Genomic DNA, 21,553 nt, shown 5'->3' with positions numbered 1-21,553 from the left:
AAACAGTATCCATATGGTTACCGTATCATCCAAACAATAGAGGCTTCCATAATATAAGATTGAGCTGCTCAATTGTAGATAAGTTTTAGCTGATACACAACAACACACATGGCTTGAATGGATTGAAAAGGGAATGTATTCTTTACACTTGCTGTAAGCAAACTTGTTTAGGCACCACAGTATTCAGTGGTTTGGCTCAACAGACACACAGCACATTCTCAAGAACTCACACACAGACAGATACACATTGGCAGGATGCTTTCAACAGTGTGGTCTTTTAAACATGCTTGTATAAATCTGAACTCATCTTCAACTGATCAAGACATTCTCTACATCTTTTGGTACAGGTATTCTTTAAGAATTGTGTTGTATGTTTTACTTATTGTTATCAGAAAGTGTTATGCTGATGATAATGTTTTCGTACAAAAGCTTTAACGTATCTTTACAAGTCTTACAGATTCTCGTGAAGAAATACATCTGTAACATTTGTACTGTTTTCCTTATTGTTGTTGAAATGTGCTATGCTGATAAATGTCTTGGCAATGCAATAAGAAAAGCTTTTGTCTGTACAGCACCAATATGAACAGCCTGGAACTAATGTTCTCAGGTCACAACACTCTGATTTTTACACCCTATGTACAAAATGGTGTGGAACTGTGAACATCTCCAAACATGTACACGTAACTTCACAGCTTACCAGTGTGTTAAGTTCAGCTCTTTTAAAAGAAAATGAAAACTAGCATGGATGAACTGTTAATGCAATATCTGTCATAAAACATAACTAAGAACTTCTAGCTATTCATCAAAACTTTGTGTGTTAGCACTCTTACGTATTACTCAATGAATCTTTGTTGTTTTCACAAGTCATGCTATCTAGACTCTAGGGGCTAAAAATAAAAGACTAAGGAAAAATTTCTTGGCTCGAACGTTCTTAAATGTTCTCCTGTATACAGTTATGGTAACAACAAACAACCTGGAGTATTTTGCTGACAACAACTCAGAACCTTGATACAATAAAGCTCCAAAAATAGTATCACAATGTTGGCCATTTCTGCTGTAACTACTTTACTTTCAACCTGTCCTAACGCTGGCAAACCTGCAACCAATATGGAGCACTTTCAAACCGATAGACTATATCATAAAAGACTAACAAAATGTAACAGTTTTCATACTCCTACTAACAAAACGCTAACTTCAAAAGTCAATAGAACAAAGTATCGGGTAACATAATGTCGTCTTTAGAGGTCACAACGTTATCACTTGAGGGGTTTTCTTCACTTCCGTCTGCACCATCGGTTTGGACATGGAGCCGGTTTGGTCCGGTCTTGGCTGCTGTTCTTTGCTCTTAATTCCTACGCTCATTGCTGATACTTGATTGACCGTGCCCTTTCCGATGTGCTCGTTATTTCTGCTAGCGAAGTCTGTTCCTGACCAAGCATTGCTGCTACTGTTGTGGTGCACACCTGAGGCGTTTGTGTCCATTTTTGACGAGACTAAAAGTCTGTGGTTCTCTGGGTTCCCAAGGAGATTGGCTTGTGTCTTAAGACTTTGTCTGGCTGGAATGGAAGCACTGCCGACGGCGGCCTGCTGTAAGGACCCGTCCTGAGAGCTCTCGTCTATTCTGGAGTTGGGGAGGGACTGAAGCGCCGGGGCGGCTGGTGTGGTCACGTCGTAGCCCTCGTCTACAGGTTCGTCCTTCAGGGCTGCTGTGCTGGATATGGCTGGAATACAGAGAGCAAACACATCAGTTCAACAGGAAAAAGTCACAGGGATTAGACAAAAACCTGCAGGAACAAAAAAGGACTTCTAAAGTTATATTTGCAAAACAGGAGAAGGTAACATGAATACAATCTTCATACAATATCTCCTTATCTGCAGAGCATTAACTTTCCCTTGCTTTGCAGTCTTTCTATCATTATTTTTCATACTATGCAGTCTTGAAGGCTTAATCGGGTACCAGTTAAGACCTTTGCAATTGTCTCAAGCTACAGATGCTTTCTACTTCTGAAATCTTAGTCTTACCTTGTTGCATGGTGGCGTCCAAGTCGTCAAACCTGGGTTTCTCATCCTTCTCCTCCTCATCGGGGTCCTTCACGGGCGGGATCGCCGCGGCGACCGCATGGGCAGGAAGATTGACATGAGGAGGAGCCTCATCATCTAGTGGATGGTAGTAGTCCGACTGTAGCGCTGACGGGTCGACTTTTAACGTCACCTTCTTGGAAGTCTGCTTCTTCTCTGTAAGAAAATGATAAACATACAATGAGCAGAGTGGATTTTCATTTCTTCTTCTATTGGTTCTGCTACAGTATTATCTAAAACCAGGGCTTTAAGGCTAACTTTCTGAAAGACTGCTACTAGTATATAAAAATGTGTGTATCATGAAATGAAAGCAGGTACTTTATCTATGTATTGGTTTGGTCTGGGCTGCCCATCTAGCCACCTAGCCTCAGGTATTACAAAGGCCTAGCCCTGGCCTTGTGACCATGCAAAATTGAAAAAAAAAGGACATTAAACTAGAATTAAGAAACACTAAGATTAACAATGCAGTTAATGTGGTTCCTAGCTGTTATACATTGACAAGTGATATCTTACTCTTTCTGGTTCCAAAGGAGGTCTGCTTTTTGCTCTTTCTCTTCTTGGAGGAGTCTGTCTTGGCTGGAGGGGAAGCTGAAAATTAACAAAAGAACAGTTCATTACATTTTTATCTATCTATTTATTGGTTCAGCATGTACATGCCAGGGTTGCCCAACTAGCCGGAGGCTACTATTAAGGGGGGGGGGGGGGGGGGGCGAACCCATGTGCGGTCATAGGACTGTAGGTTTTGAAACCACTTACACTGGGAAGGACCTCTTCTCTTTTCGATAAGTGCGGTGGGTTCTTTAACGTGCTCAAGTTGTGGATCTCCTCGATCACAGGACCTCTTTTTAACGTCCTATCCGAGGGACGTCCCTAACAGAAGCTAAGTACTCATTTACACCTGATTGATAGAGTTGATAACATTTCAGAGTTGTGGTGGAGTATATCCTAACTAGTATATGACCTAAGTATATAAGCAAATCAAGACAGATTGAGCAGCTCTTTGGACGTAATACCTGGAAACCTAAACCACAGGTTGGGTGCCTTGCTCCACAGAACACCTCCACATCTAAGGCTGGGATTTTAACATATGTAAATATGTAATTATTAACACCACTAAATTCACTTGTCCTGTTCGTGGGACATGTCCTGGTCTATTCCCATCTCTTCTATTTGTTTGCACCCGTTACTAACATTTGTGCAGCTGCTAATAATCCGCTTCATTCATAGTGAGCTGAGCAGTACAGAAGATGATGAAACCCCTGGCCTTGTGATATACAATTGGGCTTGCTATTCACTATCCCTTAGCAGCATAGACCGTGGTCCTTACCTTTAATGAGGGGTGGCTGTAGCGGGTATCCCATCATCTCACACCAGCCGACAGGGTACAGGTCGGGCGCCTCACAGTCCACCCACTGGTCGTACGTGTCCTCCCACCCGTCAAAGTGTACGCGGAGCAGGCGGCCGACCACGCGCACGACCGTGGCCACGCACACCAGGTGGGGCTCCATCAGGTCAACGGCCTCCACCTTCATCCCTGCCTTGAAGCCGTGGTTAGGGATTTCCTGAGGAAGATACAAGTAAAGTAATTTAATCAGCAGGTCAAAATAAACAAATATCAACACCATTCAGGCCTAGTCACACACTCTGGTCCTAGCAAGCAATGCTTACTTTATGAATCATGATTTCACACAGAATAGCATGATTTCACACAGAAAACTTGTGTTTTCTGCTGCCCTACAAACATAGTGTGTACTTACATTGTTGAAAAGCTTGACTGGGGCAGCTTGGGACTTTGTCTTCTTCAGGTAGTCCAGCCATTTGAATGGAGCACTGTAATCTGCAACAATAATAACAAAAGATCTTATCAAAATTTCTTCATTTCAACAACCAGCTTGCAAGGGCCAACAATGCAATGATTTGTTGTCACTCCTCTAATGCTATTTCGGTCAACCTTGCCTGAGACGACTACTCAGGGGACCTATTGAATCCGGTCTTCTTAGACACATGGTCTTCAAGCTTGTTTTCAAATTTTTCATCTTTTTTTGGTCTTCCACAACCCATCCACAAAATGAAGTGCCTACTGCCTCCTTCATGTTGTTATTTGATAATAACATAAACATCTGTTGAAAATCTCAAAGAACGTACTTCTGGGTGGCGTGAGTTCGATCTTGTTGAGATCACAGAAGCCGACGGGGAAGATGCTGGCAGAAGTCTGGTGGTAACAGAACCAGTCCGACCCGTCTGGTGTCTCCATCCCGTCAATCCCGATCATCAGATAACCTTCTCTCAGCACCTGGACAATGGTACAATCATCAGGGGCTCAGAAACTACATTCACAAAGCCATCTTGGGGATACACAAAGTGTGAGGACGCAGGACCATTAGTTTGTTTACAAACCTTGGCAAACAAAAATAGCAGATTTCACCACCACCACAATTTTGCAACCATTGAATTACAGTCCCATGGACAAAAATAACAGTGCTGAGGTTGTATGGTAATGGTGCATAGTGTATATTGGGATTTGCAGAAACACACACACACACATGCACGTGACCAAGCACGCACACATACACACAAACAAACACACACACAGACAAGCCCAAACAATAATGGCACTGCTCTTGTACCTTCCTGACAGTAGCCACACACACAGTGGACAGGTTGAGAGGGTCGATGGCCTCCAGTTTCATCCCCACCTGGAACTGTTGGTGGGACGAATCCACAGTCTTCTCCTGTGAAACAGAACATTTTGTTTGTCAACTGTTTATTTCCTACCTTGTTAAATCAACAATCATGTCAGTAAGCTACCCTAGTAGATAGAAACAACATAAATATCGAAATATATCTAACCTTACAAAAATTTGATCAACAGAACCCTCCAGGAAACTACTCTACTTTCATTACACAAAAGCTGAAATATACTTGGCATATTCCCATGAATGTGCAAACCTTGGTTTGAAAATGGCAGGAAGTGTAGTAAGTGGCAGAAAACTCACCTGAACTTTTCTAAAAAGGTCTGGAGGGCAGTCCATGGGATCTAGCTTCTTGGAGATTGTCTTGGCGTAAGATGCAGCCTTGTACTCTGGAAAAAACATGAACATGTTTAACCTTTTTTTTCACCACTTATCATGCCAATAGTTAAGGCAAATTCTTAGCATCGTAATGCTTAACTTCACCATCTTTATTTGTGGTCGTGTAATTGGATGAGTCAATAAGAACATGAAGAAACTGCTTAAATCGCAGTCAACTTGCAATCAAAGGGGCATGAAGCAATGATTTGCTGTAATTTTTTTTACATTTCATAAAAGAGCTGTGTGTGTGTGTCCATTGCAGCTGCCCATACTTAACATGGCATCTATACTGTCACGCACAGTGAACGTTTAGCTTTCCAGGAAGCTACACTGGATCAAAATACACTCCAGTCCTATTTCACACAAATAACCCTGTAAGTTACCTGCAGTGGCGGTGAGCTTGTGTCCGACCAGCTGTGACCATCCGACAGGGTGGATGAGCGGTGAGGCCATGTGACACCAGAAGTCATCCTCCTCGTCCTGACTGTCCCTGTAGAGCAGGCGGATCCGCCCCCCCACCACCTCGTCCACCACCGCCACACGCATGCTGCTGATGCTGCACTTATCCACCACCTCCAGCTGCATCCCCGACCTGAACTTACACTCACGGCTCTCAACAACCTGGGGAGTAACAGTCAACAGTCAGTCAACTGGTCAGTTAAAAAGAGAATACAACACGGTGTATTCTGTACCACCCAAGGTCCCCGGGGGCTGGGACCAAGGATGATGCTTGTTGTATTCTTTTTTTCATATCCACCCGAAGAAAACAGACATTTCAATGCGAAATGTGCCAGAAAATGAGTTGAGAAAATTTTGTGTCCTCAAACAACAACTTGTTCTAACAAGTGGTGCATGCAAAGTATTCTATGGAAGCATCCGGAATACAAATAGAAGCCCATGGGATACCGTAGAATATGGCCTGGACCGTAACCCCCTTATCAAATGATATCACGGCCCAGGTATGACATAAAGTCAAATATCTTGTGGGCTATATCAGCTGTGACATAAATACCAACACTATCATATATATAGACGGATGTATTTTCTTTCCATTGAACTTACACTGTTGGCACTCAACAACAAATGAAACACAATAGTTCAGCAGCCTACCTTGGTGTAGAAGTCCCCAGGAAGAGTCTTGGCCCCTGTCAGCCGTTTGACCAGGAAGCCCTTCCAGTTGGTGTACTTGTGCTGGATGGCTGAAGAGTGAAACATAAACGACATCTGTATAACTACAAATGTTACTACAGAAATGATATATAAAGGGTTTGGCTCAGTTCATCCATTAGTCGTTTGAAACAATATCTCTCCATACATTGATGAAGGTTAAACATCCAGGTAATATGATATATAATAGTTAATACAAAAGTGACTCAAATAACTGTATAGATTTTTTTAAACAGTCAAATGTTTCAGATAGCATTTACTATCTTTTGTCAATTGGCATGTGAAGCTTAAGTGCACAATTAGCAAGAGGTTACAAGCTTTAAGTTGATTTGATTGAAGTCTAAGTGTTAGTACAAATTTGAAGTAACTAGAGTTTATAGAGAGGTTTCCTTACTTTTGGGTGGGACAAGTGGCTTCCCTATGGTGGCACACCAGCCCACAGGGTGGACCTCCATGGTGCACAGGTTACACCAGAAGTCCAGGCTGGAGTTCTCCTCAAACCCTTCATACCGCAGCTTTGCACGGTAACCTGGAGGAAATGGGAAAGTCGTGAAGGATGTTTACTACAAAGTGTATGTGACTGTGGGGAGGAGCAAACAATGAAACCTAAACCCTAGAAATGTTCAATCCCAAAGCTAGACCTTGTGTCCAGTACTGGAATAAAAGACAGTCAAAGCTGTCCAAGAAGACCACTCAGGGGACCGATAAATTCTTGTATATGTGGACAGGTGGTAACTATAGACTGGATTCTTACTGCTTGTACAAATGGGGAAAATTAGCTATGGGACCACCAAAAAGTTAGCCACATTGGCCTGGTTTGACTGCACAATAGCAGTGAAAACTTGAGGTGTACTGTTTCTAAGGATTCTCACCTGCTATCTTGATAACCTGAGCGATCCAGAAGACTTTGCTGGGAAGATCACAGTCTGTGTTGAGCACCTCCACCTTCATTCCCACAGCAACGTCTGACCAGTGGCCTGACATGGGAGCCTGTCAATAACACATGGTGAACATACATCAGTGATGAAGGTGCACTTTGACTCCATTTTCCCTGCAACTACTGCACAGCTCATACTGGATCTAAGTACTGTCAAACATATCTACTTACTGCAAAAGGCTTTAAGTCTGTGGGAAATTTATGTCGTGGTAGGGAGAAAATGGAGTGTTTGCGGTGGTTTACAGTACATTGTCGAAACAAGAGGGTAGGCGGACAGAAGACAAAACAAATATTTTTGCGGTGAACTGTGAACACAAAACCACCGGAACATTTCCCCTTTTACAGCATATGTCTTCCGAGCAATGGTCAACCTAATTATATAACATATCCATAACTATAAAACTTACGACTGAAATAACGACACAATGACATATGGAGAACCATGTCCTTATCTGAAACTTAACTGTACAGTTCGTGAAAAATGAAAGAATCCCAAGAAGCTTTCAAACTTCAAAGTGACCAGTATTTAGATTTTTCTTTGCATTTCAACTCTGAAAATACAAAGTGTAACATACATGTTTGAATGATGTGACAGGAGCAGCCTCCTTCTTCTCTATATCAACATGAACTCCCCAGTCAAACGGGCCCGGCTCTGTAAGACAAAAAGTTACACAAGTTAAGGTCAAGGTGTGCTCGATTTCAGGGGTTAAAATACACACAGCACAACAGACCTTTCTCACGCGGCGGACATGATAGAATGAAAACGAGGCCCTTGTGGCAAACATTAGACCGATCCTAACTGTCAATCACAATTAGCAGTTTCGCCAATGATTACCTGATAATTAGAGAATCGACCAATGAGGAAGTGGCTGCATGACCGTCAAATATTTGCATTTCTATGTTTTTATTTTGCATTTCAACGTTTTGACAGAGGAGGGCGGAGACTATGGGATTGTTCAACGTCGCTCTAAATTGCTGCATCTTTTTTGTACATTACATTTGTTGTAATATTGATACTTGGATATCATATTTTAAAACTTAATGTGATTTAGCAGGAAAACTAAATCTGTACATTATTTTTTATTCTTTGCCTCATTGGCCTCGTCTTCATTCTATCATGTCCGCCGCGTGAGAAAGGTGTATATCAAGCAGTTAGCACTGAACTATTTTTTACTGAAACAAAGTATGTTTCAAACTGGGTTAAAAAGACTAAGCAGTTATTTGCTTCTTCTATCAATATAGCATATACATAGCAAGGAAGTGAAAACACTGACTGTTCTTGGAGCCGTTGACTGTGCTGGGAATGGGAGGTGGAGGGACACTCTTTTTCTCTGACTTGACCTGTGGGGAAAGGTAATAAATTTTAATTACATCATAATCTAAAAGTAATTCAGTCCCAGAATGAGTACCCTTACTAAGTTACTATAGACTATAGTATAATAGGATGCCAACTTTTTACCTTACATTTTCAAAATCTAACCACCTTAGCATTAGAATCACGCTAAAATAAAATCCTGCCGAGACCAATGAACTCTATCCAGGAGTGTAATACTGTACAACGGCAAACTTTGCAAGACTTAAGTTAACTTAAACACGTACACTTCTGGGTTTTGGGGACAAACTTTTGATAATGATTATCGACCTTGGTAACAAAGACTTTACAAGAAAGGACCACTTACCCCCGAAGAATCTTTCTTGACCTTTGGCACAGCAGGTTTGGAGTGAGCGTTACGGGAACAAGCTACGCTGCAGTACCGTTTCTCCTTGCCATAGAACGCGTGGCGGACCCCCTCCTTCCCACAACGGTCACACCGTACTGTAGAGGGAATCACAGCCGGGTTAACGTCTAACCCTACAGAAGAAAAGAAAAACAAAGGAAAAGTTAAAAACGGTTCATTATTGTGCATCATGATCAGGTGAAAATAACTTCAATGAAACTAAAAACCGACAGTCTCGACAAACATACAGAAGGAAAAAATAATTTGTCGAAGGAAAAGTTACATTTTTAACATTTTGAAAAAAAAACAGACTTGGGGCTGTGATTTATTGTAATTAAGAAAGATGTACCAGGGCTCGAAGTTCACTTTCTAGAATAGGTGCACAATCTCGCCCTTTTTAAAGTTTTTCTTTTTAATTTTTTTGAAGAAAAATCAAGAGTCATGTGACATCTAAGCCTAGAATTGTATACTACCCACCTAGCCCAGTATCACTGCCATAGTCCATATCCCTGGAGTCATCCTCGTCCTCCCCCTCGCTTTCACTCGGGCTGCTGGAGCCCTCCCCCAGGCTGTCGTACGCGTCCATCATGGCGTAACTGTCGTTAGAGTTCCCCATGTCGTCATCGTCATCCTCCAGCTTCATCTGCTGTAACAGGTGGGGAACATAGTGATTAACGTTGTCATAGAATGATGGATACAATTTATGAAGTTTTCCACAATGTACTGTAGTATTGACAGCGATGAAGGTTAGACAGCCATGTTATAAGATACAGAACTCTGAAGGTAACAGTTACTCAAGCTACTGGATAGATTTTGGAAATGGTCAGACGTTTCAGGTACCGGTAGCATCCGCTATCTCTCGTCAGCTACTGTCTATCCAGTTACTTGAGTTACTGTTAGTATTACATTGCATACTGTAGTACATTTTAAAATTTTAATCAAACACAAATTAGGTTGAGGCTATTTGGCAGTAGTCTTCTCTCTCTCTTAATCAGAAGTAACAGCTGTGAAATGTGATGATTTATTTTATTTGTTCAGCTGCAGCATAATATTAATGCTGCTGCCAAGTTGGTCTGGGGCTTTTACATCTGGCAAAGCTAACAGAAAAAAATTACCAAAATTTAGCACTCAGTCATTCATAGCACTGAGAGTTGTACTGACAAGGTTACTCCATCATGGGATGCCCTTATATCATGAATCTGTCAACATGTTGACCTTATCTGGCTAACTTCTGACAAGGTCAATAAATACAACTTTACGTACCTATGTATCATAAAATACATAGATAGTAATTCTAAAACTTTTACATTTTCAAATGATACTAGATGCAGTTAACTGTTAAGTTTTGGATACTGTCAGCATTAATGCCACGGTCATCATTTTGAAAAATACTGCGATGGTGCTTTTTTCCTAGTATGATAGGTCGATAGTTTTCTTCCCTTCTTTAGGAGATCTCAAAGTATGATAAACAAATATCTAACACAGCATCCGATCAGATGAATCAAGATTTCTATTACTCCTGGTCTTATCACTTTTATGAGTTGTAAATAGCTCTCAGTTTTAACATCTTTTATCCATCATAAACTATTTTGAAGATAACTAAATATTAGCTCTGCATCCTTGAATATTGCACTTGCAGTGCATTAATTGACATGACCGGGCTGTGGTCGACCTTGTTCCTTTAACTGGGCCCCATCCCCTACGTCTGTTTAGTGATTTAGATTGTATTTGCAACACCACGAACTCCAAGGACACGTCAGGTGATTCATTAGGATTTTCTCAAGGTCTCCTTCATCTGCATAACAAAAATCATATTCCCCTCTACGAACTATAGGAATTTATCGTAACCTTAGCTCTCATATATTAGCAAACATCTATAAATCGTGCCAAAAACAAACAAAATTTGAAATTCGTTGTCTGCAAAATTATGGAAGCCGGATGAAAATATAGCTGTCTGCATCTGTAAATAAATTTTGTAGGGGCTGGGGGTGGGGGGCTGATTTTGGAGACATTCCCCTAGTAGAACACTCAAACGACAATTTTGCACTCTTTCGGCTCGTCTGCGAAGCACGACACACAATTGGAGTAAATTGTGATGATTTTAATCATAAACTGTACACTTAACAGGCAGTTTTTAAAGAATTAGCCGCTAAACTGTGGATAAAAAGTTGCAACTTTGGCCGGCCGCGACCTCAGCTGCATGTTTTGACTGAGAGGGCGGGAAACATTACGACGTTTTTCTTCGCAGAAAAACAATTAAAAGACATTTTTGTGTGAAATTAACATGGCATCTTATAGTCATACTCACATGGGGGAAAGAGCCATCCATTTTAGCCTAATTGTCCCTCCTGCTGTACAGTTATTTGTGGGAAATTCTATCACAACTTGGTTGAATTTTCTCCATTGCCGACTGTGGCTATCAACATAATTTGCATAAAGCCTCTGCACACGCGCACTCTTGGTTTTGCTTTTTGTTTAGAGCTCTCTGATTGGTTGATTTTGGAATGTTTACAAAAATTTAATTTCGACAGCCAATCAAAGCTCTGCTTAGCCCGGGGGCTGGGCTTTAAAAAATCTCGCGACTTCTCGTAGAATCTCGCAAGTGGCCAAGATGGCGGCGCCCTGGAGAATGAAAATTTGTATTTTGACCAAAACATCGGAAAAACTGGTGAGTTTTTGTCGTTCCTTTGACAGGTGGACGTGTCGATTAAAGACATGATATAAACGGAACCATACGCAGATTTGTAGTGAGTAATATCAACGACATAGTGCGAAATTCAAGCGAAATGTGTAAGGTCCTGGGCTGGGAAGATCTTCATGGGGATTAAAATTATTATGATTTTGATATTTTTGGCAGCTCAATCATATGATTGTGTGAATTATACTTCTTTTTGATAGGCTATTGTAGAAGGAAATGATCTACAACCAAGAAGGACTGTCCTGGTAATATCTTAGTTAAAAGGTGGTCAAGTTACTCTACATTTTTGGAAAAGACCTGAAATTTATGTAATACTAGTAGTAAACACTAACGTTAATATTTGCACTGACACAACTGACAAGTTACGCAGACCAAACAGTTGACAAATGCAAGGGTGAGTGTTGTCGACTGCTGCAGGGTTATCTCTTACATTCAGGCTAATGTATAAGACTGCAAGCAAGGGATCCGGATAGCCCTGCAACAGTCGCTGCTGGTAAGGTGGGTGGTAAATACTAAATAGCCGTGGCGACTCTTGGGAGGCGTATTTTGCAAAATATGCCCTCCAAGAGTCGCCACAGCTAGTGGTGAATGTAAATAAATCAGTCACAACTAAAGCATGATACTTTTTCAAGTATCGGGGTTGCTTACTACTTGTAAGCTATCAAATAACATGTTGTTTTTCTTCCATTTTTCTCTTCCACTTCATATGTAGAGCACTTAGAATATATTGAGGCCAGCAGTGAGCAGTGTGAGTCAAGACAAAGATGAGAATACTGCGGTTGTTCCGGGGAGTGGCGTTTCTCCGCCAGGAGCTGATGTCACGGGCTACATCATGTGCACACAGACAGTGCCACACAGGTGAGATGGAGTAGTGTACTGTAGAGTCTTTGGCCAGGAAGGAACTTTTTGACAAAACACAACTGGACATCTATTAAGGTCAGCTGTGTGTAAGATACGAATAAGTGCACACTCACTAGAAATAGAAAAGGGTAGATATAAAAAGCTGCCTGCTCACAAGAGAATGTGTATGTCTTGTACAATGAACGCAGTGGAAAATGAAATACATTTTATTTGCCAATGTCCTCTATATGTCGCCGAAAGAAATGAATTATATAAAACAGCTTCCATGAATTCTTCTAGCTTTTACCATTTGAATATTTTACAACATCTATTAAAATCAACCAACCGAATTAAAATTCAAAACGTGGGTCACTTCATTTTCCACTGCCTTCAAAAAAGAAGTCAAACCCAACCATAGTTGAAATAGAACTTTCACAGTAGACTAGATAACTATTTTGATATGTATCTCCATGTACTTGTTTGTCTGCAATTAGCCTTTGGGCATGAACTTGCAATTAAGTTATTAAGCATGACATAGAAACAAACTGTTTACAAGTACTAGTTAGAGCTGGGGCCTTCATCTTTGACATCTTATGTCACTATAATGTCTGTGATCTTTCAGTTCCTATAAGTTATATACAAATGTGCGATAGTTCCTTATAAGCAAGCACTAAAAGGTATACCTACCTTCAATGCTTTGTAACCTGTAATTCAGTATGAAAGACACATTCTGTTTTGAAGTGCAGTGATAACAACCATGGGATGGCAATCTAATTTATCTTTATATATAATTTGTTACTTTTAGCCTGTGTATTTGGTATGTGTAATCCACTGTCTACCTTGGGAATCAGATTTTTCAGATGAAGATATTAACAAATGTACTTTCAGATGGAACTCTGTGATGTCTCACCTGCTGATGTCCAATATGTTGTTTCCCAACAGGTGTCTGTAGAAGTTACTGTTTCTGCCAGCCAGTTCTAGTGTCAGGACTGAGCTGTTTCACCAAGTATGTATACATTTTACTGTATATGTAATTCAAAAATCTTACGACCTAATGAAGGAAGAATCACTAGCATTTGTACCTGTATTTTATCTGCATTAATGATTACATGTATATAATATAATAAAGTTATGTCATAGTCCTATGGTGAATATAACATACCAGATTTGGAGGCAAGCAGCGGCAATTGGTTATTATTCTTTTAGTAGCTTGTACCCTGCCTATCTGATTCATTCTAAAAGTCCGTATTGTCAAAGACTTGTAGTTGTTTCTGTGAATACAGTTTTCCCAGTACATAACAGGTCATCACAATTGAGCATGCTGTGATGTCATTTCAGTACCAAGGCTCTGCAGACCCCTGGACTCGGCCCTCCCCAGTACTATACAGTTCGCCACCTGTGTTCGTCTGGCAGTGGGAAGACTGAACCACCTAAAGAGACAGGCAAAACTGCTGCAACTGAGGGAGACAGCAAGAAAGGTATCAATGGACATTCTTTGTTGCTCAGCTGTGTAAGGTTTATAATTACATGTACTTTGTTTGGATCTGTTCAAGTCGTTAGTATTCAAGCCCTTCTTGTATTATGTATCTTCATGTTTGTTCATGTGATGCTAACTTTTTTTATTTCTTCATCCCACAGCAGCTTCAAGTAAAGACAAATTAGTCAAGACAATTTTCAGAGGTGAGTTATGAGAAACTTATTATAGAGTCTAGACTGAATTGACTGTGATTTTGTAGTCAAGTGATGAAGTCTTGCCATTATGTGAAGTTGTTCAAAAAGAATGAATTTTTGGCTGCACAGCTTCCTTACCTTGTATATGTTTCTGTATTTTTTAGTAAAGCCCAAGCCCAGAAAGAGAATAGACTACAGTAAAGCCTACACAGATAATAACACCATCACTGCGGTACGGGCCATGAGCGAGTTTCTACTCAAGCCAAGGTTTGTTATTCTGCTGTACATTCAATGTTGTTATACAATGTTTGAAGAAAGTAGCATACCTTAGTAATCAAGGAAGTGCTGGTCCATTTTTAAAATCTAAGGAGGACTTATCATGATGTTCTAGTTGATTCTTTAACATCCTTTTTTTTGCTTTTTTTCATGAAAAAAACACCATTTGATGTAACTTTTACCTCGCACAGCAAAGTATCATCTAATTGACCAATTGATTGATTAAGTGTCTGTCTGTCCCTGCAGTGATCTGGAAGGCCTGAGAAAAACAGCTCGTCGCAGTCCATACTCGGACCCCAACTCTCCTCCACTCATGGTGTACCTGCGAGCTGATGTGGAACAAAAGTTCGTCAACATTCAAATCTTTGATATTGTATGTCTCAGAAGACTTGTGGTGCTTTCTTTTTGTTGGGTATGGATATGAAGAAAGACCATCTCAACTTGCTGAGAATAACCTCTTCTTGTTTTATCATAACGTCACTATGTGGTACTCACAAATGTAGATGAGGTTCTATGCAAATGTTTTTGTTGTAAATAAATGTTTGAACATTCCATGGAGTGTAATGTATGAATGTCTGAATATTCTCCAGAGCCATTGAGGTGTGGGAGAGCATGGCTGCCCTGGAGAGAGAGATGCAGAAAAGAGAAAAGAATACAGATGCACAGAAACAGTGTAAGTTTGTTTGTTTTATTAGGATCTCCATTTGTGGTTTTCCATACACTATTCTTCTTGGAGTCAAAACATTAAAAGCAAATACAGAAACGAAACTTATACAATAAATAAAGTAAGTAAAGTAAAGTAAACAAAAATAAGTGTAATAAAACTAAAGATAATCGGGAGAGGCCAGGGGTCAAACTGAAATAATCAACATTATCTTCATATTTTCATTAAACAATTCAAATTGAAGTAACAAAACTTGAATATATGACAATAACTCAAACGAACTGAGGGTAATATATACAGAAAAGTTGCCCTCCTAAGTAGTCATAGTGACAAAATATAAACATAACAACATAAACATAATAGATAGTATTATCAATTGCTCATCACCCCTCACAGTCACAGTAATACCCCTGTCACACAGCAGGAAAATCAATCAGCTGACGAGTCTGCAAGATCTTAATGACACTTTTGACAGTAATACACCTGATGTTATCCCGATCATTGCAGAGATTTGCCGATGTTTGCAGGGCCAAAAGGCCCATCAATGTGATAGGATAGATTTTTAACTGTAAAAATATGCTATAGTCTCTGGTGATTTTTACATTAAGCAACCTTCTGGTGATCACCAAATATGGCTGATATGACTGTGTGACAGGGATAATCTCTGCTAGACATGATGTTTTTCCAACTTAGTCGATGAGGACCTTGACATGGCCTACTAAACATACCTTGCCAGGAAACACTGAATACAATACTGTGCAGTGACACCATGGTATGACTTGAATCCTACATACATACTTGAATCCTTACTAGGACGGTAGACAATGATACAACCTTTTGTTCTTTCTCTATTTCCCTCCTTGCAGACACATTCAGATATAAGAAGGCACTGAAAGAGTACAGGAAGTTTTTTGGAGAGGGCGGGGTGGAACCTCCCTTCATTTTTGGCTCTGGCAAGCCTCAAGACAGGTCCTACTTGGAGGTAATGTTCTCATTTCTAGCCTCCGCTAGATGTACCAAATATGGCACTTGTACTCTCCACGCAGGGGAATGTTTTTTTATATGTTTTTAGGCGTTTTTGTCTAGCTTTCTATTTTGTCCGTTTTTTTATGTTGCGATGCTAACCCATACATAAAGATAACGGGACAAAATGAAAAGAAAAAAAAAAACGCCTAAAAACATGTCAAAAACCAGCCGACCCTTTTCCTCTGCTTGGAGAGTAGTAGTTGTACTCTCCTAACATCTCACTACTGTTAGAACCACTACAGTGTATTATAGAAACGTTGGATAGTTTTTGCAGAAAAATAATTTGTGTTTGTCCCTTTGCCAGGAGCCCATTCACAGCTTGTTCAGTGGGTCTGGACGTGTGGTCATGATGGCCATCGGCATGTGAGTACAATACAGTCCGACTCTTATACATAAGAACCACCTTGCCACTTTTTGATCTCTTAGATTATTTTTCCCATGATAGACCCTAGCATTAAGAATCCTGTGTACATTGGCCATCTGTGTACTATGGCCATTTTCTTCAACTCCCCTGAATAGTCACTACAGACTTAGTTTGACTTCAATTAAGTCCTCTTAAAAAAACAGCTTCTGTTAGAATCTATGTCATGGATGTGAAGATGAGAAAAACAAAGCCTACACACATGCTTGTACATCATTTTTCAATATTTCCTCCCAGAAATTCTCTGAACTTTGCCTTCAAACTGGTGGCCTGGGTGTTTACTGGGTCTGCCAGCATGTTCTCTGAGGCGATCCACTCACTAGCTGACACCATCAACCAGGTAAGGGTGGACTTTGTCTGCAGTTTCATGGATAACTTTGTAGTGTTTTATATTCTCAACTACAATGTAAGTGTTGGCTGTCGCTAGATATAGTTTCTTTCACCTGTTTAAATTTTCATGTGATGTGTTGCCTGTAACATGCAGTCTTGTAAGAAGTAGCATGGAAGACACTTAATACCACTACATGCAAGTATTGCATTGCATGGTAATGGCAAATAGGATTTTATTGTTTTTCCATCAATTTCATTTCATGCGAACTACAAAGATCTCACATGTCAGACCTCGCATACCAACCTATTGGTCCATAGCTGTAGATCAACTAATACAAATATCTGTTCTTGTATTTCCTTTCCACAGTCTATCTTGGCTTTTGGCATCCATCAAAGCATCAGGAAACCCAACCCAGACCACCCGTAAGTATCCTCCTTCTGGTATGATGACAAACCAGGGTTCCAATCCCTGTCTAACTGTTGGTATTCTGAACCATTTTTGCACACTGCCTATAGGGATTGCAGTTCTTCAGGAGGGTGTTAAGCCCTGATCAGTCCAGTGTTTAAGAAGAGCCACACCTTGAGCACTTTAAAGAACCCACCACCACACTTATCAATGATAGTACTCCTCAATATAATGTCAGTTTTGGTGCCACAATCTAGTAACAACATTTGGCTGGTTGGGCTGCCTTGTCTGTATGACAGTCTAATGGAAGAGATGAGAAAAGAACCATAGATTGATATGAATACCCAGAGATGGTTGTAGAACAATCCTACTTTATTCAAGAAACAAACGTTTCCAGGCCATGACTGTTAACAACACATGTTCATTGTCGTATCCTTGGTTGGTTCCTGTAGGTACGGGTTCTCCAACATGCGTTACGTGTCATCCCTTGTGTCTGGTGTTGGTATCTTCTGCGTGGGGTCGGGCCTCTCCATCTACCACGGGGTGCTGGGACTCATCGACCCACAACCCATGGAGTCCTTCTTTTGGGTCTGTACCAAAACCTCTTACTGTAAATTCATTTAATTACTTTCGCTGTGAATTTTATTTTGTGGTAGGAGGGAAAATAAGGTTTTTTCAGTGCTCTAAATTTGCAGTTGAAACAACTTCTGTAGTACAGTGGTAATGCATTAATAATGCATATTCATGGTGCCATGAGAGGTTGCTGCAAAAAAATAAAAGAAGAAAACCACCACAAACATTTCAATATTTACAGCATCACTGGGGTATCTCTGTGTCACATTCAAGCTGATTGGATGCCTCTTTTGTCTTTGTATGTTTTTTTTGCAATGGGAAATGCTGATAAATCTTTTGCTCTTTACTCCTACCTGTAGGCTTACTGCATCCTTGCGGGATCATTGGTATCAGAGGGAGGTATGCCACTGGTTTTCTATTTCTTTTTTTAATCATTGATTTAGTTCAACAAATGTGTAAGATACATCCAAATACCGGTAGATGGAAATCGCAACAAGGACAGCAAAAACTATCTGAAATTACATATCATGATATTGAACAAAACGTATTGTACTATCTACACAAAATATTTAACTTATCAACAGAATCTAAAGCATCAGACATGTACAAACATAGTATGAAATATGTCTTTGTTGAATAGCAAATAGTATCACTTGTTGATCATATGACTGTTCCCGATCTTGTTTTTGTTTGATGTCAGGATTGTGTTCGATAACCAACCTTTTTTTTTGGTCTTTCTTTGCAGCCACCTTACTTGTTGCTACTGCTCAGATACGCAAGAGTGCCAAGGCGCAGGGTATGCAATTCATGGAATACGGTAAGCTTACAGTACATTATCCCATTTCAAGGCCTTCATCAGATATGTTTTATCTCTGCTGTACGTACAGTTTTGATTTCAAAATTGTCTACTGTATCAGTAACTTGTTCCGCAAAACAATTTCTTGCTGCTTGTTTTCCTGTAATTCGATATGTTCCCATTGTGTTCTCCTGTAGTGTGGCGCAGCCGTGACCCGAGTGTGAACGTTGTGCTGTTGGAGGATGCTGCTGCAGTGTTGGGTGTGGCCATCGCAGCCACGTGTATGGGGCTCACCTCACTAACAGGTAATACACTATGAAATACACTGTATATATGTATACTATCATCTTTTGTAACACCAGTTTTATTTTGTGATTAACAATTATGAAAGCCTGTAATCAGACCTTCTGTTCTGGTCCTCTAGACTTGCTTGATGTTTTACTGTAGAATGTATAAGAAGATAAGAGATAAATTGTCGTGGTCTGATATTGGTTGGTTATTGTAGTCTATAAGTTTATCACACAACATTGGTGACATGCAAGTATTGCCTCTGACCTGGGATGACACTGTAGCTTAACTGGTAGCAGCCTCACAGTTGAGCTGGTTCCATATAGTTGGTAACTGGAAGACCCTGGTTCCATCCTGGTTTGGGAGTGGGACTGCGCCCGTCTTTCAGAAGGGATGTAAACTGGCGGTCCAATGTTAGAGGGTTTGCCTCAAGCATGTTAAAGGGCTAGCAACCCCTTCCTGGTAAAAAACACCCTGCTACTGAAACAGCAAGGACTCACGGCGCTACAAGGGTCTGAATGAATGAACAAACAAAGTGTTCCCTTCTCCCAGGTAACCCCATCTACGATGCAATGGGGTCCATCACCATCGGCGGGCTGCTGGCCATGGTGTCGGCTTTCCTGATCTACACTAATGCTGAAGCTCTGATTGGTCGATCCATCCCACCTGACCAGCTGGACAGGATCATGCACAGTCTGGAGGATGATGTCATGGTTAGGTGAGCCACTGGTTTTTCTCTCCTACAACAACTTTTCCTTTACATATCAACTTTTCGTTGAATGTATGTCTCACATACTACTCAAAGATGTCCTTTCCTTTATTAGATATTGAATTGTTATCTTTATTTCTATCATAACTTGCATATTTAAGACAAAAATACTTTGTATTTAACTTTGAAGTTAAGTAGATTTTCACAGCCTTTCTAAAGTTCAAGTGACAAATGTTATCACACTTAACTGAGGTGTTTTTGTATACTTTGCCTTGGTTATGATGTTTGGCAACAAGGAAATGCTTAACAGTGCAACACCAGGACTAGCCTTTTGGAATAGCAACTCATTAGTCAAACAGCCTTGTATGTATGTATGTCATTCACAGCAGAACTAATAGAGTAAAACAAACCTATACTTTCAGAGCCATCCACGATATCAAGGCTACAGAGATGGGGCTGAACATTGTCAGGTTTAAGGCAGAGGTGGACTTTGATGGACGGGAGGTCACCAGGTCTTACCTGGACAAGGTGGATCTGGAGGCCTTACTACAGGTGAGTAATCACCTGTTCAGGTCGGAAGGGAATCTGTCGTGCATTAGATTCTACTGTACTTTGTGGTCAAATGGCTTGAAATTTTGTATGTTCTTGTGTAGCTTTGACCGTTACCAACAAGCCTTGAGTTCTGCAAAGTTTTTTTTAAAGTGTCTCATATTGTTTGTTGTACAGGAGGTGCAACAGTACCAGACTTTAGAAGACATGGAAGGCTTCATGTTAAGACACGGAGAGAACATCATAGACATCTTAGGGGCAGAGGTGGACAGACTAGAGACACAACTGAAGGTAACAGATCACAAATGTTTCTTTCTTCCTTAGCCTGAATATCTACTTGAGACTTTATCTTACAGCTCAGTTGATTATCATGTTCAAGCCAAACCAATTGATTTTGTTGGCTCTCAGCTTTAATAAAATGCAGCTTCCTTTTTGTACACCATCAATAACGATACATTCTCTTGTCTTTCAGAAAAAGAATCCAGAAGTGAAACATGTGGACTTAGAGATCTTGTGAGGGTACCAAAGGCAACAGATAGATGCTTGTAGTGAAATTACCTCTTTTTGTCAGCCAAAAAAAGCTGGTTTATATGAGATTAATGTCTTTCATAAGTTTTATGTGACTATGTCATGAACAAATTGTACATATTTGTAACAATGATAATGTCCTGAATGTATGGTTGGACTTGTCCAATGTTTTCCTGTTACTGTCTCACTTTATTTCAAAGTGACAAGTGTGATATTTACTTATCAAATGTCGACAAACTTAGGCCTTTATGTCTCCAGACTTGTGGTATGATTTTATGTCAAAAAAGAAAAATTTTGACCCGTTGGCAAAGGCAATTTGTCTTTCCTGCTTGCACAATTGATCAGATACAATTGGATGGAATAGAAGTGACACTAAAAAATGTCCCTTTTTGAAACAAAAAAAGGAATTAAAGAAGATTAGATTTTCATTCCAAGGTTATTGGAAAGGATGTTTGCTCTCCCAGAAGACAGAATGGCAGAGAAGTAAAATTCTGAGTGAACGAACGAGAGAAGGAAGATTCTGAAACAGGGAAAATTTGTAGATGGTAGATAAGTTGTGCACAAGAAGCTGTGATGTCATAAAATGTGCACTTATACACATATACTGTACATACTCTTGTGTATAACTGACAATGTACACAGAAGATATGCTAGAATCACAGAGAGCTAGGGCTAATCTTCTCAATGTTCAGGTTTCTTCTTAACGAGGTTATATAACCTTGTTCTTAGCTAGCAATAAGCAGGAGTCAAGTTTATGTTTATGTTGAAAGCTTGAAGAAAGTCATAAACAGAAATTATGTAAAGCA

The 21,553-nt window shown here is 40.2% G+C and overlaps 2 protein-coding genes across 5 annotated transcripts; one reads left to right on the top strand and one right to left on the bottom strand.

Annotated features, from left to right (window-relative positions):
* Positions 1-113: 113 nt before the first annotated feature.
* LOC136436650 (MBT domain-containing protein 1-like) lies at positions 114-11,415 on the bottom strand. Of its 3 annotated transcripts, none has more exons than XM_066430812.1 (17): positions 11,281-11,415; positions 9,450-9,618; positions 8,934-9,106; positions 8,529-8,595; positions 7,830-7,906; positions 7,190-7,307; positions 6,712-6,846; positions 6,261-6,349; positions 5,534-5,771; positions 5,076-5,161; positions 4,707-4,811; positions 4,225-4,372; positions 3,837-3,916; positions 3,407-3,641; positions 2,593-2,667; positions 2,023-2,235; positions 114-1,721 (listed from the first exon to the last, which is right to left on the bottom strand). In XM_066430812.1, exons 1-17 carry the CDS (start codon positions 11,299-11,301, stop codon positions 1,246-1,248), a joined length of 2,505 nt encoding a protein of 834 aa, XP_066286909.1. In that variant the 5' UTR covers positions 11,302-11,415; the 3' UTR covers positions 114-1,245. The 3 variants fall into 3 exon arrangements, with proteins under 3 accessions (XP_066286909.1, XP_066286911.1, XP_066286910.1); XM_066430814.1 differs by having other exon boundaries at positions 8,934-9,070; XM_066430813.1 differs by having other exon boundaries at positions 9,450-9,615; positions 11,281-11,414.
* Positions 11,416-11,506: 91 nt separating this feature from the next.
* On the top strand, positions 11,507-21,553 carry LOC136436653 (proton-coupled zinc antiporter SLC30A9, mitochondrial-like). Of its 2 annotated transcripts, none has more exons than XM_066430817.1 (20): positions 11,507-11,640; positions 12,383-12,528; positions 13,453-13,516; positions 13,849-13,988; positions 14,152-14,190; positions 14,346-14,448; positions 14,704-14,802; positions 15,048-15,130; positions 15,988-16,103; positions 16,452-16,510; positions 16,806-16,908; positions 17,266-17,321; positions 17,757-17,892; positions 18,237-18,276; positions 18,623-18,694; positions 18,871-18,978; positions 19,514-19,679; positions 20,093-20,222; positions 20,397-20,510; positions 20,692-21,553. In XM_066430817.1, exons 2-20 carry the CDS (start codon positions 12,435-12,437, stop codon positions 20,734-20,736), a joined length of 1,767 nt encoding a protein of 588 aa, XP_066286914.1. In that variant the 5' UTR covers positions 11,507-11,640; positions 12,383-12,434; the 3' UTR covers positions 20,737-21,553. The 2 variants fall into 2 exon arrangements, with proteins under 2 accessions (XP_066286914.1, XP_066286913.1); XM_066430816.1 differs by having other exon boundaries at positions 14,149-14,190.

The sequence above is a fragment of the Branchiostoma lanceolatum genome, chromosome 6 (assembly GCF_035083965.1).
Source record: "Branchiostoma lanceolatum isolate klBraLanc5 chromosome 6, klBraLanc5.hap2, whole genome shotgun sequence".
Classification (NCBI taxonomy): Eukaryota; Metazoa; Chordata; class Leptocardii; order Amphioxiformes; family Branchiostomatidae; genus Branchiostoma; species Branchiostoma lanceolatum.
The sequence above is the reverse complement of the archived record's forward strand: the minus strand, read 5'-3'. Positions and strand labels throughout refer to the sequence as shown.

What these genes read in the sequence shown, in the direction of transcription:
- LOC136436650 (XM_066430812.1), bottom strand. Translation starts at nt 11,301, where the DNA reads ATGGATGGCTCTTTCCCCCAT. An exon ending in GCCACTTGTCCCACCCAAAA is followed by an intron (nt 6,350 to 6,711) that starts GTAAGGAAACCT and finishes TTCACTCTTCAG; the next exon opens with CCATCCAGCACAAGTACACC. An exon ending in GTGTGGCTACTGTCAGGAAG is followed by an intron (nt 4,373 to 4,706) that starts GTACAAGAGCAG and finishes ACCATTGTCCAG; the next exon opens with GTGCTGAGAGAAGGTTATCT.
- LOC136436653 (XM_066430816.1), top strand. Translation starts at nt 12,435, where the DNA reads ATGAGAATACTGCGGTTGTTCCGGGGAGTGGCGTTTCTCCGCCAGGAG. An exon ending in TATGCAATTCATGGAATACG is followed by an intron (nt 18,695 to 18,870) that starts GTAAGCTTACAG and finishes GTTCTCCTGTAG; the next exon opens with TGTGGCGCAGCCGTGACCCG. An exon ending in GACTAGAGACACAACTGAAG is followed by an intron (nt 20,511 to 20,691) that starts GTAACAGATCAC and finishes CTTGTCTTTCAG; the next exon opens with AAAAAGAATCCAGAAGTGAA.